Source organism: Rattus norvegicus, chromosome 7 (genome assembly GCF_036323735.1).
Source record: "Rattus norvegicus strain BN/NHsdMcwi chromosome 7, GRCr8, whole genome shotgun sequence".
In the NCBI taxonomy this organism is placed as follows: domain Eukaryota; kingdom Metazoa; phylum Chordata; class Mammalia; order Rodentia; family Muridae; genus Rattus; species Rattus norvegicus.
Window position 1 is genome coordinate 110,501,196 of NC_086025.1, and position 11,670 is coordinate 110,512,865.

Sequence of the window (11,670 nt, forward strand, 5' to 3'; positions counted from 1 at the left end):
CAGCATTCAGGAGCGCAGAGGCAGTCTGATCTCCGAGGCCAGCCTGATCTAGGGCTACAGAGAGAAACCCTGTTTCCAAAAAAAAGGAGTCAGAGATTAGAGAGATACATCCAAGCTAAGGAACGTCAAGGATGTTGGCTACAAGCTAATGCTGCAAGAGGAATTGATAGAACATGGTCCTAACACTTACGGCTGACTCCTACGGCACTTGGCCTTTCGAATTGTTTTCTGTGGAGATGATGAATATAGGGCTTCGAGATTTTTAGGCAAACCTAAAAATGGAGACTGATTTTGTTTTAAGTCTCCCACTGACCTATACCGTTCACTCTTGTAATTTAAATTTAAAATAAGCAGCTGGGCAGCTCTTCCCAGAAGCTGCTCTGCTTTACCTTCCATAGGTAAGTACAAGTTTCAATTACCGCACAGCACACACAGCATCTGAGGTGGTCGGTCTGTTTCTTTAGGTCGCTATGAAGGGTGGGATTCTAGTATGGAGTTTTTGTAATGGTGAGCATGTCCTCTTGTGTGTGTGTGTTATTATTTATTTAAGACAGAATTTCTGTGTAGCCCTAACTGGCCTGGAACTCACAGAGATCTGTCTGCCTCGGCCTCCCAAGTGAGGCCGAGAAACTCACTTGGAGCCCAGATAGCCCTTCCTTGGCTTTGTGATGATCCTGTCCCAGGCTCTTGCGATCACTTACTTGTATCACCAGGTTTGCTTCATTAGCCATTCATATTATCCTTGATGAAATATCTATATACACTTTTGCCCGCATAATTACTCCCCCACCCTAAAAGCTTCATGAGGTTATAAGGCATGTACCACACAAATTTACGACCCTCCTCCCCCTTGCGGGGAACTTTGGTTCGTTGTTATTTTTTTTTTTTCCCCAGACAGGGTATGTAGTGCTGGCTGTGCTGGAACTCTCTGTGTAGACTGGACTGTCCTTGAATTCACAAAGATCCTCCTGCTTCTGCCTCCCAGTGCTTAGATTAAAGACGTGGGCCGCCTCCTGGCCATCTATTTGAAAATATGCAATTCGTTGGAATCAACTACAATAATTCTGGCTTGTGTCCCTCACACAGGACTGCCTGGGCACAGGAAAACAGAAGCCATGCATCCAACCCAGAAGCCGATTGCGTTCTGCTTCTGTTCCCCAAAGTGTCAGAAGGCAAGCGATTGGGCGGCGCATGCGCTCGGTTCCGGGAACCACAGAGAGCCTGTCGCGCTTTCCTAGAGCGGCCCGGAAGTGTCTCTGGTCACTTCCTGAGACCCGCCAACTTCCAGCTGCTGCCAGCCACAGCCAGCTACCGCGGCTAGGTTCCTCCAGGTGCAGAGGGCGGTAAAGGCTTGGTTTGTATTTGTAATGTGAGATCCGGTTTTCCCTTGCTATCATGAGGATTCAGGGTTGAGGGGGTCTCAGCTGCATTGTCCACGTTCACTAATACTATTTACGTAGGACTTACGTGCGCGCTTCTGTTTCTTGGTTCTTTTCCCTGCCAACTGTTAAATCTCTGGGACGCCTCCCTTCTGCTAGACTCAGGAGGGCTCCTTTGCCACACGGTCTCAGCGCCACCTCCCAAGCACGCATCCTGTTTGCTATCGTTGGTAGTTATGTGTCCGGCGGATGGGGGCTCCACATCGACCCCCAATTTTTAGTACAGGAAGCTCCTGACTAGGGAGTCACTTGTCTCTCCTTCACCTCTCTAGGCAACTGTGGTTAGGACCTTCTCTTCGGACTGGTCAAGAAACGGGAAGAAAGGATGTCTGCTTTGGGGCCTGCAGCTCCATACTTGCACCATCCCGCTGACAGTCACAGTGGCCGGGTCAGTTTCCTGGGTTCCCAGCCCTCTCCAGAAGTGACGGCCGTGGCTCAGCTCTTGAAGGACTTAGACAGGAGCACCTTCAGAAAGTTGTTGAAACTTGTAGTCGGGGCCCTGCATGGGAAAGACTGCAGAGAAGCTGTGGAGCAACTTGGTGCCAGCGCCAACCTGTCAGAAGAGCGTCTGGCCGTCCTGCTGGCGGGCACACACACCCTGCTCCAGCAGGCTCTCCGGCTGCCCCCTGCTAGTCTAAAGCCAGATGCCTTCCAGGAAGAGCTCCAGGAACTTGGCATTCCTCAGGATCTAATTGGAGATTTGGCCAGTTTGGCATTTGGGAGTCAACGCCCTCTTCTCGACTCTGTAGCCCAACAGCAGGGATCCTCGCTGCCTCACATGTCTTACTTCCGGTGGCGGGTGGACGTGGCCATCTCAACCAGCGCTCAGTCCCGCTCCCTGCAACCGAGTGTTCTCATGCAGCTGAAGCTCACAGATGGATCTGCACACCGCTTCGAGGTGCCCATAGCCAAATTTCAGGAGCTGCGGTACAGTGTAGCCTTGATCCTTAAGGAGATGGCAGAACTGGAGAAGAAGTGTGAGCGCAAACTGCAGGACTGACTGAACCCTGGTACTGTGGGTGCTGAAGCTGGTACCAGAACACAGCCCCCCACTGGTGATGAGGCCAACTCCATTGAGGTCCTGCATGTGAGAACGTATTTTAAGTGAAAAGACAGCGGGACTTTCAGATTTTGTTTTATGAGTCAACAGCTGGGCAGGGTGGCACAGTTTATAATCTCAGCCCTTGGAAGGCTGAGGCTGGAGAATGGGAAGTGTAAGCTGGGCCTGGCTTTCATAGTGAGGCTCAGTGTCGAATTAAAGAGGTAAAGCAACTATTAAAAACATGTTGTTCTATTTGGGGATTAAACATCTCCAGCTGTTGGTACACGCTCCTGGATGAGGCCATGTGGAAATCTAAGTCCAGATAAAGACCTCTTGCAACATACAAGATTGCTCAGCGTGACCCGAACTCTGCTCACGTGCTTTCATAAGTCCACTGCTTTGCTGTGGGCAATGTTTATTCTTTTGCCCTAAATTCCTGCTTTCATGAAGCTGACATCCTAGTGGGAAGATAAGGGGAGAGGGATAACAACTACTAAATGTGCATTAAATAATGTTTAGTATATATAACATTAAATACATATTTTAAATATTAAGACATGAGAACAGGGCTGGAGGACTGGTTTAGCTAAGAGCACTTGCCCTTGCGGAAGACTTGGGTTCAATTTCCAGCATCCATGTGGTTACCATCTGTAACTCCAGTTGCAGGGGATGGGGGTGGGGGATCCAACATCAAGATATCCAGTACAGGCACTTACGCGGTACATACATGCAAGCAAGCAAAACATTCATACTCATAAAATAATATGTCTAAAACAAACAATAAAACCACGAGTACCACTTGTGACAATTGAATAGAGCCAGGTCAGATGAGAATAGGTGTTTGGAAGGAGGGCCATCGTGAGAAGGTTGGTCACAAGGTGATCTTTGAACTTGGTGTCTCTGCAGACATGTGGAATTGAGGGACTGAGGAGTACTCTGCATAGGGATCAGCTGGTGCACCGGCTGCTACTAGAGTAAAGCTTGTAGTGTTGGTGTATGTCTTAGTCAGGGTTCCTATTCCTGCACAAACATCAGGACCAAGAAGCAAGTTGGGGAGGAAAGGGTTTACTCAGCTTACACTTCCACATTGCTGTTCATCACCAAAGGAAGTCAGGACTGGAACTCAAGCAGGTCAGGAAGCAGGAGCTGAGGCAGAGGCCATGGAGGGATGTTACTTACTGGCTTGCTCTCCATGGCTTGCTCAGCTTGCTCTCTTATAGAACCCAGGACCACCAGCCCAGGGACAGCACCACCCACAATGGGCTGGGTCCTCCCCCTCTCCATCACTAGTTGAGAAAATGCCTTACAGCTGGGTTTCATGGAAGCATTTCCACAACTGAGGCTCCTTTTCTGTGATAACTCCAGCTTGTGTCAAGTTGACACACAAAACCAGTCAGTACAATGTATTAAAACCTTTGAATACGTCCAGTGTACTAGGTCAGTACTTTACTTTCCTCTCCATGGGTAGTCTGGAACCACTGGGGATATCAAGAGTGTCTTTGGGAGCTGGAGAATTGAGTCTGTGGTTAAGAGCCCTCGTTGCTTTTGCAGAAGACTTGGGTTTGAGTCCCATCAACCACATGGTGGCTCACAGCCATTTGTAATTCCATTTTCAGGGATCCAATGTCTTGTCCATTCCTGGGCACCAGGCACAGTCATATGGGCAAAACACCCATACTCATAAAATAAACCTTAAAAAAAATATTGCCTGATGCTGGTGGTGCACCTCTTTAATGCCACACTCTGAAGAGACAGGTGGATCTCTTGAGTTTGAGGTTCTCCTGATCTACAGAGTTCCAGGACAGCCAGGGTTACACAGAGAAACCCCATCTATAAATAAACATATAAGGTGTCTTTGTCCTCTGGAAGGACAGCCGAGTGGAAGATGCCTCTATAGGAAGAGTGTGACAGGGACTGAACATTGCACATACACTTATAGACTCTTAGAAAACTCTCACAGATAACCTAGTGGTATCAGGGCCCTAAGTACAGCCAGAAAGCTAACTATGGCCCTGCAAGGTTCACAAGACAGCACTAGCAGGTATCCTCCCACAGTCTTTGCTATATAAGGCATCTTTCTCTCTGGTTTTCTTCTGGGCTGACTCAGCCCTGGGTGGCCTAGACCTCTGCCCACTACCCTTCTGGAATACCCCATGCACTAGTACCTGTGGTACTTGAGCCATGCCAATGACAGGGTGTCCCTTCCTCTTTTCAGTGTGTCAGACCACCAGCCGTGTCCCTTCCTCCTCAATATGCCAATTTTAGCCTCTGCCGTGCAAAATCTCCTAGTCCTGACAAACCTCTATTATCAACTGGGACCCTGACCCTCAGTTACTTCCCTCTCCGTCTTCACCTATATGGCATCCACTACTTAGGTTTCACTCAAATGAAGACCCTCTGTTTGGGGGCTCTCTGGCACCAAAGACACACATAGGCCACTTTATTGCCATGCATCACTGGTCTTCCGGGTCACTGTCCCCACCCTCGTCCCAATTACTGAGGCCAATGACTTCTGTCTTCTCTGCCAGACATCTTGAGAACTCCGCAGGTGACCATCCTAAATCCCAGTCATTACCTTTTTGTTCTTCTCCCCGCTACTCCCCCCAGAGTGTTTTTTGTTTGTTTGTTTTGTAGCCCTGACTTGTCCTGGAACATGTTCTCTAGCCCAGGCTGGCCTGGAACTCCGGCTGCCCCAGTCTCCTGAGTGCTAGGATTAAAGGCGTGTGCTACACCCCGGCCTGGAAATCCCAGCCTTCCAGGTGTGCAAAGCACTAGGTTTCTCGTGACTGCTCACTCAATCTCTGTCTACCTCGGAGCCACCATCGGGAGCCCCACAACTTATATGGAAATCCTTCCCTGGGACCAACTCGGATTCTCGGATTCTGCGTGGCCCTGGACAAACCCTTCCACCTCTTGAAGCCTCCTCCACCGTCCACCTGCACTCCATAAGGCTTCCGAGTCCGTTTCTTTAAAGTCAGCCTCTCCCCAGGGAGACTTAGGTGTAAGCCTCAGTTCAGCAAGTTGGTAGAGACACAGGACCCCGCATAGGACTACAAGCCCCGACAGGCATTGCGCTGGGGAAGGGGCGGGGTTATGGCTCCGCCCCGGAAGATAAGGCTGCCGTGAGCCGTGTATTTCCTCTTTTGGCCTTGCTTGCCGGCAGGTAGGTTGTGTTTTGTCTACTGCGGGTTTGAAAGTATCCACCGCCATCCGCCACCGTTTAGTACTTGGTGGTCTGTCATGCGGCCTGGTCCACTCATCCAAGACCGGGAGGGAGGGATGGAGTGCTTTCGGCCTTGGGAGCTGGCCGGGACATGTTGTTTTTGGACGCTGAAAGTGAGCCATTTCCAGACTCGCCGCCATGGGCCGTGTGATCCGAGGCCAGAGGAAAGGTGCCGGTTCTGTGTTTCGTGCGCACGTGAAGCACCGTAAGGGAGCCGCGCGTCTGCGTGCTGTGGACTTCGCGGAGCGACACGGCTACATTAAAGGCATCGTAAAGGTGTGAGGCACCACCGGCGGGGGCAAGCAGGAGGGGAACAGGGCGTCTCGAGCAGACCTTGTAATACAACATGCCACCCTGACCCACAGGACATCATTCATGACCCTGGCCGCGGCGCTCCCCTCGCGAAAGTAGTCTTTCGTGATCCCTATCGATTCAAGAAGCGGACAGAGCTGTTCATCGCCGCAGAGGGAATCCACACTGGACAGTTTGTGTACTGCGGCAAGAAGGGTGAGCTTCAAGGCGGGGAAGGGAGTGTCGGATCCGGGCTTGGAATGCAGAACTTTCGTGGTATGGGAGCGGTGTGGGTTTGCGTTGCTTTTAGCGTTATTAGTTACTTTGCCACCTCTCTCCACAGCCCAGCTGAATATTGGCAATGTTTTGCCCGTGGGCACCATGCCTGAGGGTACTATCGTGTGTTGTCTGGAGGAGAAGCCTGGGGACAGGGGCAAGCTGGCACGAGCCTCCGGGAACTATGCTACAGTCATCTCCCACAACCCAGAGACCAAGAAGACCCGAGTGAAGCTGCCTTCAGGGTCCAAGAAGGTCATTTCCTCTGCTAACCGAGCTGTTGTTGGTGAGTGCCAGAGGGCAGTGGAACCCTGAAGACAGGGTGGTCACCTGCTGGGCCAAGGTCCTAGAACCAGATTGCTTATTTCCTTAATCATGGAGGAGGGGAGGGGAGCTTCTTTGAACACAGAATAAAACTCAGGGTTGAATTGTAGAGTTCTACAGTATCTACTCTGGGGTTGTTACAGGGCTGTCAGGGTAGTTGATTAAAAGCACTGTTTGCACTTTTAGAGAGCACCCAGATTATTTTCTCACCTCACAACTGTGACTGCTGTCCTGGGGATCTGATGTTCTTTGCTGGTCTCTGGGCATTGCGTAAATGTGGTGTATGGCTACAGACATGTAGGTGAAAATGCCTGTATGCATAAAATTAGGGTTTAAAAAAAGATTATACCGCTCGGAACTTTTGTACCTAGGACTTCCCTGCACTCGAGTTTAGTTGGTTCATTTTAGAAAAGATAGGACCAGAATTGGTTGACTTTAAAAGACAGTCAAGTCAGTGAAAGAGGACATGATTCAGTCTCTTGTTTAGTTACTTGGATGGGTCTTACAATCTGCCAACTCCATCCTTACACAGGATAAGTTGTGAGGGCACGTGGTCAAAGCACACTGTTTGGGTGGATTTGTCCATTTGTGTGGGAGGTGTCTTCAGAGGCCGAAGGACCTGTCTCGAGTCTCAGGCACTGACTCTTGAGGTGCATCCTTTGGAAACTTGGGCTGAGTCAACAGTATGCTTTAATATAGGCATGGGCCTTGCCTGTCATGGAAATGTCAGTTTGCAGAGTATACAGGGTTTCCTAGGTAGAACTCGTGGGCTTCTGTGGGGGTTGTAGATTCTTGGCACTAGTGTGACCTGAGGGGCTTGTGATGCACGTCTCAGAGGTGTTGTGTAATTCTGTAGGTGTCGTGGCTGGCGGGGGCAGAATTGACAAGCCTATCTTAAAGGCTGGCCGTGCCTACCATAAGTACAAGGCAAAGAGGAACTGCTGGCCACGTGTGCGGGGTGTTGCCATGAATGTAAGTAGCCAAGGACTGGGTGGGCGGGCTTTTCTTGTTGCTATGTTTGGGAGGGTCTGCAGCAGGGAGGTCCCTGGCGCTAGGATCTTCTACTGTGTTCCCTACATAGGTGAGAATGCTCTTACTCTAACTTCCTTCTCTTCCTATAGCCTGTGGAGCATCCCTTTGGCGGTGGTAACCACCAGCACATTGGCAAGCCTTCCACTATCCGAAGAGATGCCCCAGCTGGGCGCAAAGTGGGTCTCATTGCTGCCCGCCGGACTGGACGGCTACGTGGAACCAAAACTGTACAGGAGAAGGAGAACTAGAGTTCAGGAGCTAATAAAGTATGTGCTTTGGCTAATAAGCTGTGTGTGAGCCTCTTTTGTGGGGGGATTCCTTGCCACAGAGCCTTTTGGTATACAGGGAAGTAAAAGAAGATTCTGCCCTAGAAGACTCAAGAACATGGCATGCTGGGCTTGGAATTTGGGTGGATGACTTTGGTTTGAGACCAGGTCTCTACAGGATCCTTGGCTGTCCTGGAACTCACTGTGATAAGGCAGGGATTGCCATCATGCCCAGCTGGGTAGTTCAGTTTTACAGTATGTGGTGCTGACGTGTACTGGGGGCCACAATTGCTGGAATTAGTGGAATTACAGATTTCCCCCATTCATTCTCCTGCAGCAGAAGCTGGCACTGAGCTCTCAATTGATTTGGAATTACAGGCAGTCTTGGGCACTAGTGTGTGAGTTTAAACTGCTGCCCAAGAGAATATTGGACATCCCATTTGGGCCCTACTCTCTGCAAGTGACGAAGACCACAGCTGTTAACACAGTAAGATTTGCTCAGAGCAGAGGTGCTTCTGTACCTTTGCTGGTTTTGGTCACCTTCACAGATGGTGATGGAGGCTATAGCTTGAGATTGCTGTCTGCTGGTCCTAGATTCCTGTGTGCAGTGGGTGCTGACACTGAGAAAGCTACAGCCCCCAGACTACCTGAAACCACCCATGCAGCACCTTACGTGGAATAGCAAGGAGCTGCCATGTTTTCCTATAAAGGGACAGATCACTAAGAACCAGGTCTCACCTGTTGGTCCCACTGGGACAATGTGTGTAGAGTTCTGAAGCTTACCTCCCCAGGGTCACAGACCATGCAGAGGGACCACAAGTTAGGGACAGACTGACAGTGAAGGCAAGCAGGTTTCGTTGTAAAAACTTTAAACTTGGCCATGTCCTGTGGCCTCTTGCTCTTTGATCACTGATGTAATACCATCCCATGTTAACGTCTCAAGGCCCTTCCCCTGGCCTTGAGTACTTGAGTAGCATGTATATTCCTTGTGGGGTGGTTCTTCTGGAGAGACTAGCTCAGGACGATTGGGTTGTGCTCCAAAATTGCTTCTGCTGCTGTGCACCCTGTCTCAGTCATGGAGTGTAGTCCTTTTTCTCTGTGTATGAATTCCACCTACTGCTGAGCCACTGGCTCTAGGCAGGCCACTATCCTGGCTTCTTATTCACAGCTCACCATAGATGATAGGCGTTTATGGGAGGGGAGGGTATTGGGGGAAGCACTAGGTGTGGCTGCTTGGGCCGAGCCATTGGCCAAGAAATAGAGAATAAGAGATTTGTCTAGAAGGGCAGACAAACTCCTTTTCAGGGGGCAGTGGTGGTGCATGCCTTTAACCCCAGCACTCAGGTAGAGGCTAGGCTGGCCTTGACCCGACAAACCCTGCGGGCGGGGGGGGGGGGCGACTTCTAGATCAATTACAGGCCCATTTTGTATGGGCTGAGTGGGGACCAAGGCTCACTGCCGAATGGACTGATGCTTAGCCCCTACTCCAGGGAAGGGTTTGTTCAGCAGTGTTTGTGGCTTAAAAACTACTGAGTCACCAGTCCTCTGAGCACAGCCTTGGTTTTGAGGGCTCTCTTCCCAACAAAAACTCCATGCTTCCTGAAGCAGTCTCCATATTACTATGATGCTTGCTTCCCAGAGTCCTCTCAGTAAGACTGTCAGAGACCTCTCCTGACACAGCTTACTGTTTTCCTGATAGGTCAGAGGTCAGGTGGGATGGAGTCAGTCAGCTGAGGCGTCAGCATTAGAGCATCCAAAGAACTAAGTTTAAGGAAATTTAGATGCTGGGCTGGGGCTTGTGAGGTGGCTCTAGAGGGATCTGATGCCCTCCTCTGGTATGTAGGTGTATATGCAGGCAGCTCTCACTACATTAAAGTGTTTGTATGTCCTGAAGACACCTTAAATGTGAAGGGGCAGCAGTTGGAGGGAGCACCTGTCTCCCTTTTCAAAGAGAGCTGTGGGGGTTGGGGATTTAGCTCAGTGGTAGAGCGCTTGCCTAGGAAGCGCAAGGCCCTGGGTTCGGTCCCCAGCTCCGGAAAAAAAAAAAAAAAAAAAAGAACCAAAGAGAGCTGTGGGTCACAAAAGGTTTTAAGGGAGATAGCTGTGTAAAGGTATTTTCGAGGTGAGGTCTTGAACTTGACATAAGGTCAAGGATAGCCTTGCCCCTGATCCTCCTGCCTCTACCTCTCAAGTACAGATATTACAGGCCTGCACAACTCGTGGTTATGTAGCTCTGGGCATCAACTCCCTGCTTCATGCACTCCACCAAAGGATTTATATTACCAGCCCTTAAATTTTTGAGTTGACGTTGACATTTATTTAGGGTGTGGAAGTCAGAGGACAAGACGGAGTTGTTCTCCTTGTCTGCTGTGTGGGCTCTGGGGATTGAACTCGGATTGTCAGGCTTGGTGACAAGCACTTTTACCCACTGAGCCACCTTGCCAGCTCATGAATCAAATTTTCACTAGAGGTCTAGGGCATTCTATCTGACGAGTAAAATTATGGCACTACCTTTAATACCCCCTCAATTTGGTAAGGGGCTCTAAATTGAAAGAATGCCTCTGTGAGAGTGGGCAAGGCTGTGAGGTGTTCTCTTGATTAATAATATGGGAGGGCCCAGGTCATAGCAGGCAGTGCCACCCCTGAGCAGGTTGTCATGGGTTGTAAAAGGAAAGTTGAGCAAACCAGTACTTTTTCATGGCACGTGTTCCTGCCCTGACTTCCTTAGGTGATTGACTGTGATGGGGTAATGAAAGCTATTTAAACCTTCTTTCTTCTCAAGTTGCTTCTGTTCATGGTGCTGTTACAGCACTGGCTACCCTAAGAGAAATTGGTACCAATATCGTTAGCCATTTTGTGGGGGAGGCTGGTGGCAGGATTTTGTGCTAGAAAGTCCATTCGGTATTCAGAGCTCACTGAGGTATCGTGGGGACTGGGAGATAATGATGAAAGACTGTCGGGGTGGTCCAGTGTCTTCTTTCTTTTTGAGATGGTTTCTCTGTGTGGCCCTGGCTGTCCTGGAGCTCACTCTGTAGACCAGGCCTTTAACTTTGAGATCCACCTCCCTAGTGCCGGGACTAAGGACTACTGTGAAAGTGCAGCCCAGTGTGAGTGGAGGCCCCAGCATTTTAGAGATGCTGGTACCACGGGAATGGCAGTAACTGAACTTGTATAAGAAAGCAGACTGAGCAAGGTGTGAGAAGCAAGCCAGTAAGCAGTCACTCCATGGCCTGTGGGTGAGTCCCTTCCTTGATTTCCTTCAATGATCAAAGTGAAAAACCCCTTTCTTCTATAAAGGCCTCGGTGTTTTATCAGGGCAATAGAAACCCTAAAACCGGTGCCAAAAGGTTTTTTTTTTTTTTTTTTTTTTTTTAGTATAAATAAATTCAAATGTACTTATCTTTCCTTCTTTTAAAATACAAAACATGCATGTGGCTGGAGAGATGGCTCAGCGGTTAAGAGCACTGACTGCTCTTCCAGAGGTCCCGAGTTCAAATCCCAGCAACCACATGGTGGCTCACAACCATCTGTAATGAGATCTGACGCCCTCTTCTGGTGTGTCTGAAGACAGCTACAGTGTACTCATATACAGAAAATAAATAGTTTTTTTTTTTTTTTTTTTGGTTCTTTTTTTTCGGAGCTGGGGACCGAACCCAGGGCCTTGCGCTTCCTAGGCAAGCGCTCTACCACTGAGCTAAATCCCCAACCCCATAAATAGTTATTTTAAAACGTACAAAACATGTATTTCCAAACACTTAGAACTGCGATTTCAGAATA

The 11,670-nt window shown here is 49.5% G+C and overlaps 2 protein-coding genes across 2 annotated transcripts; both read left to right on the forward strand.

Moving 5' to 3' along the window:
- Positions 1-1,296: 1,296 nt before the first annotated feature.
- Commd5 (COMM domain containing 5) lies at positions 1,297-2,721 on the forward strand. Its single transcript, NM_139108.2, is given in 2 exon segments — positions 1,297-1,369; positions 1,712-2,721. A coding segment is annotated over 1 exon segment (675 nt). The 5' UTR covers positions 1,297-1,369; positions 1,712-1,764; the 3' UTR covers positions 2,440-2,721.
- A 2,898-nt stretch (positions 2,722-5,619) lies between these two features.
- Rpl8 (ribosomal protein L8) lies at positions 5,620-7,911 on the forward strand. Its single transcript, NM_001034916.3, has 6 exons — positions 5,620-5,644; positions 5,833-5,980; positions 6,070-6,211; positions 6,339-6,557; positions 7,452-7,567; positions 7,717-7,911. The coding sequence occupies exons 2-6, from the start codon at positions 5,843-5,845 to the stop codon at positions 7,873-7,875; spliced, it is 774 nt and encodes a 257-aa protein (NP_001030088.2). The 5' UTR covers positions 5,620-5,644; positions 5,833-5,842; the 3' UTR covers positions 7,876-7,911.
- Positions 7,912-11,670: the final 3,759 nt, after the last annotated feature.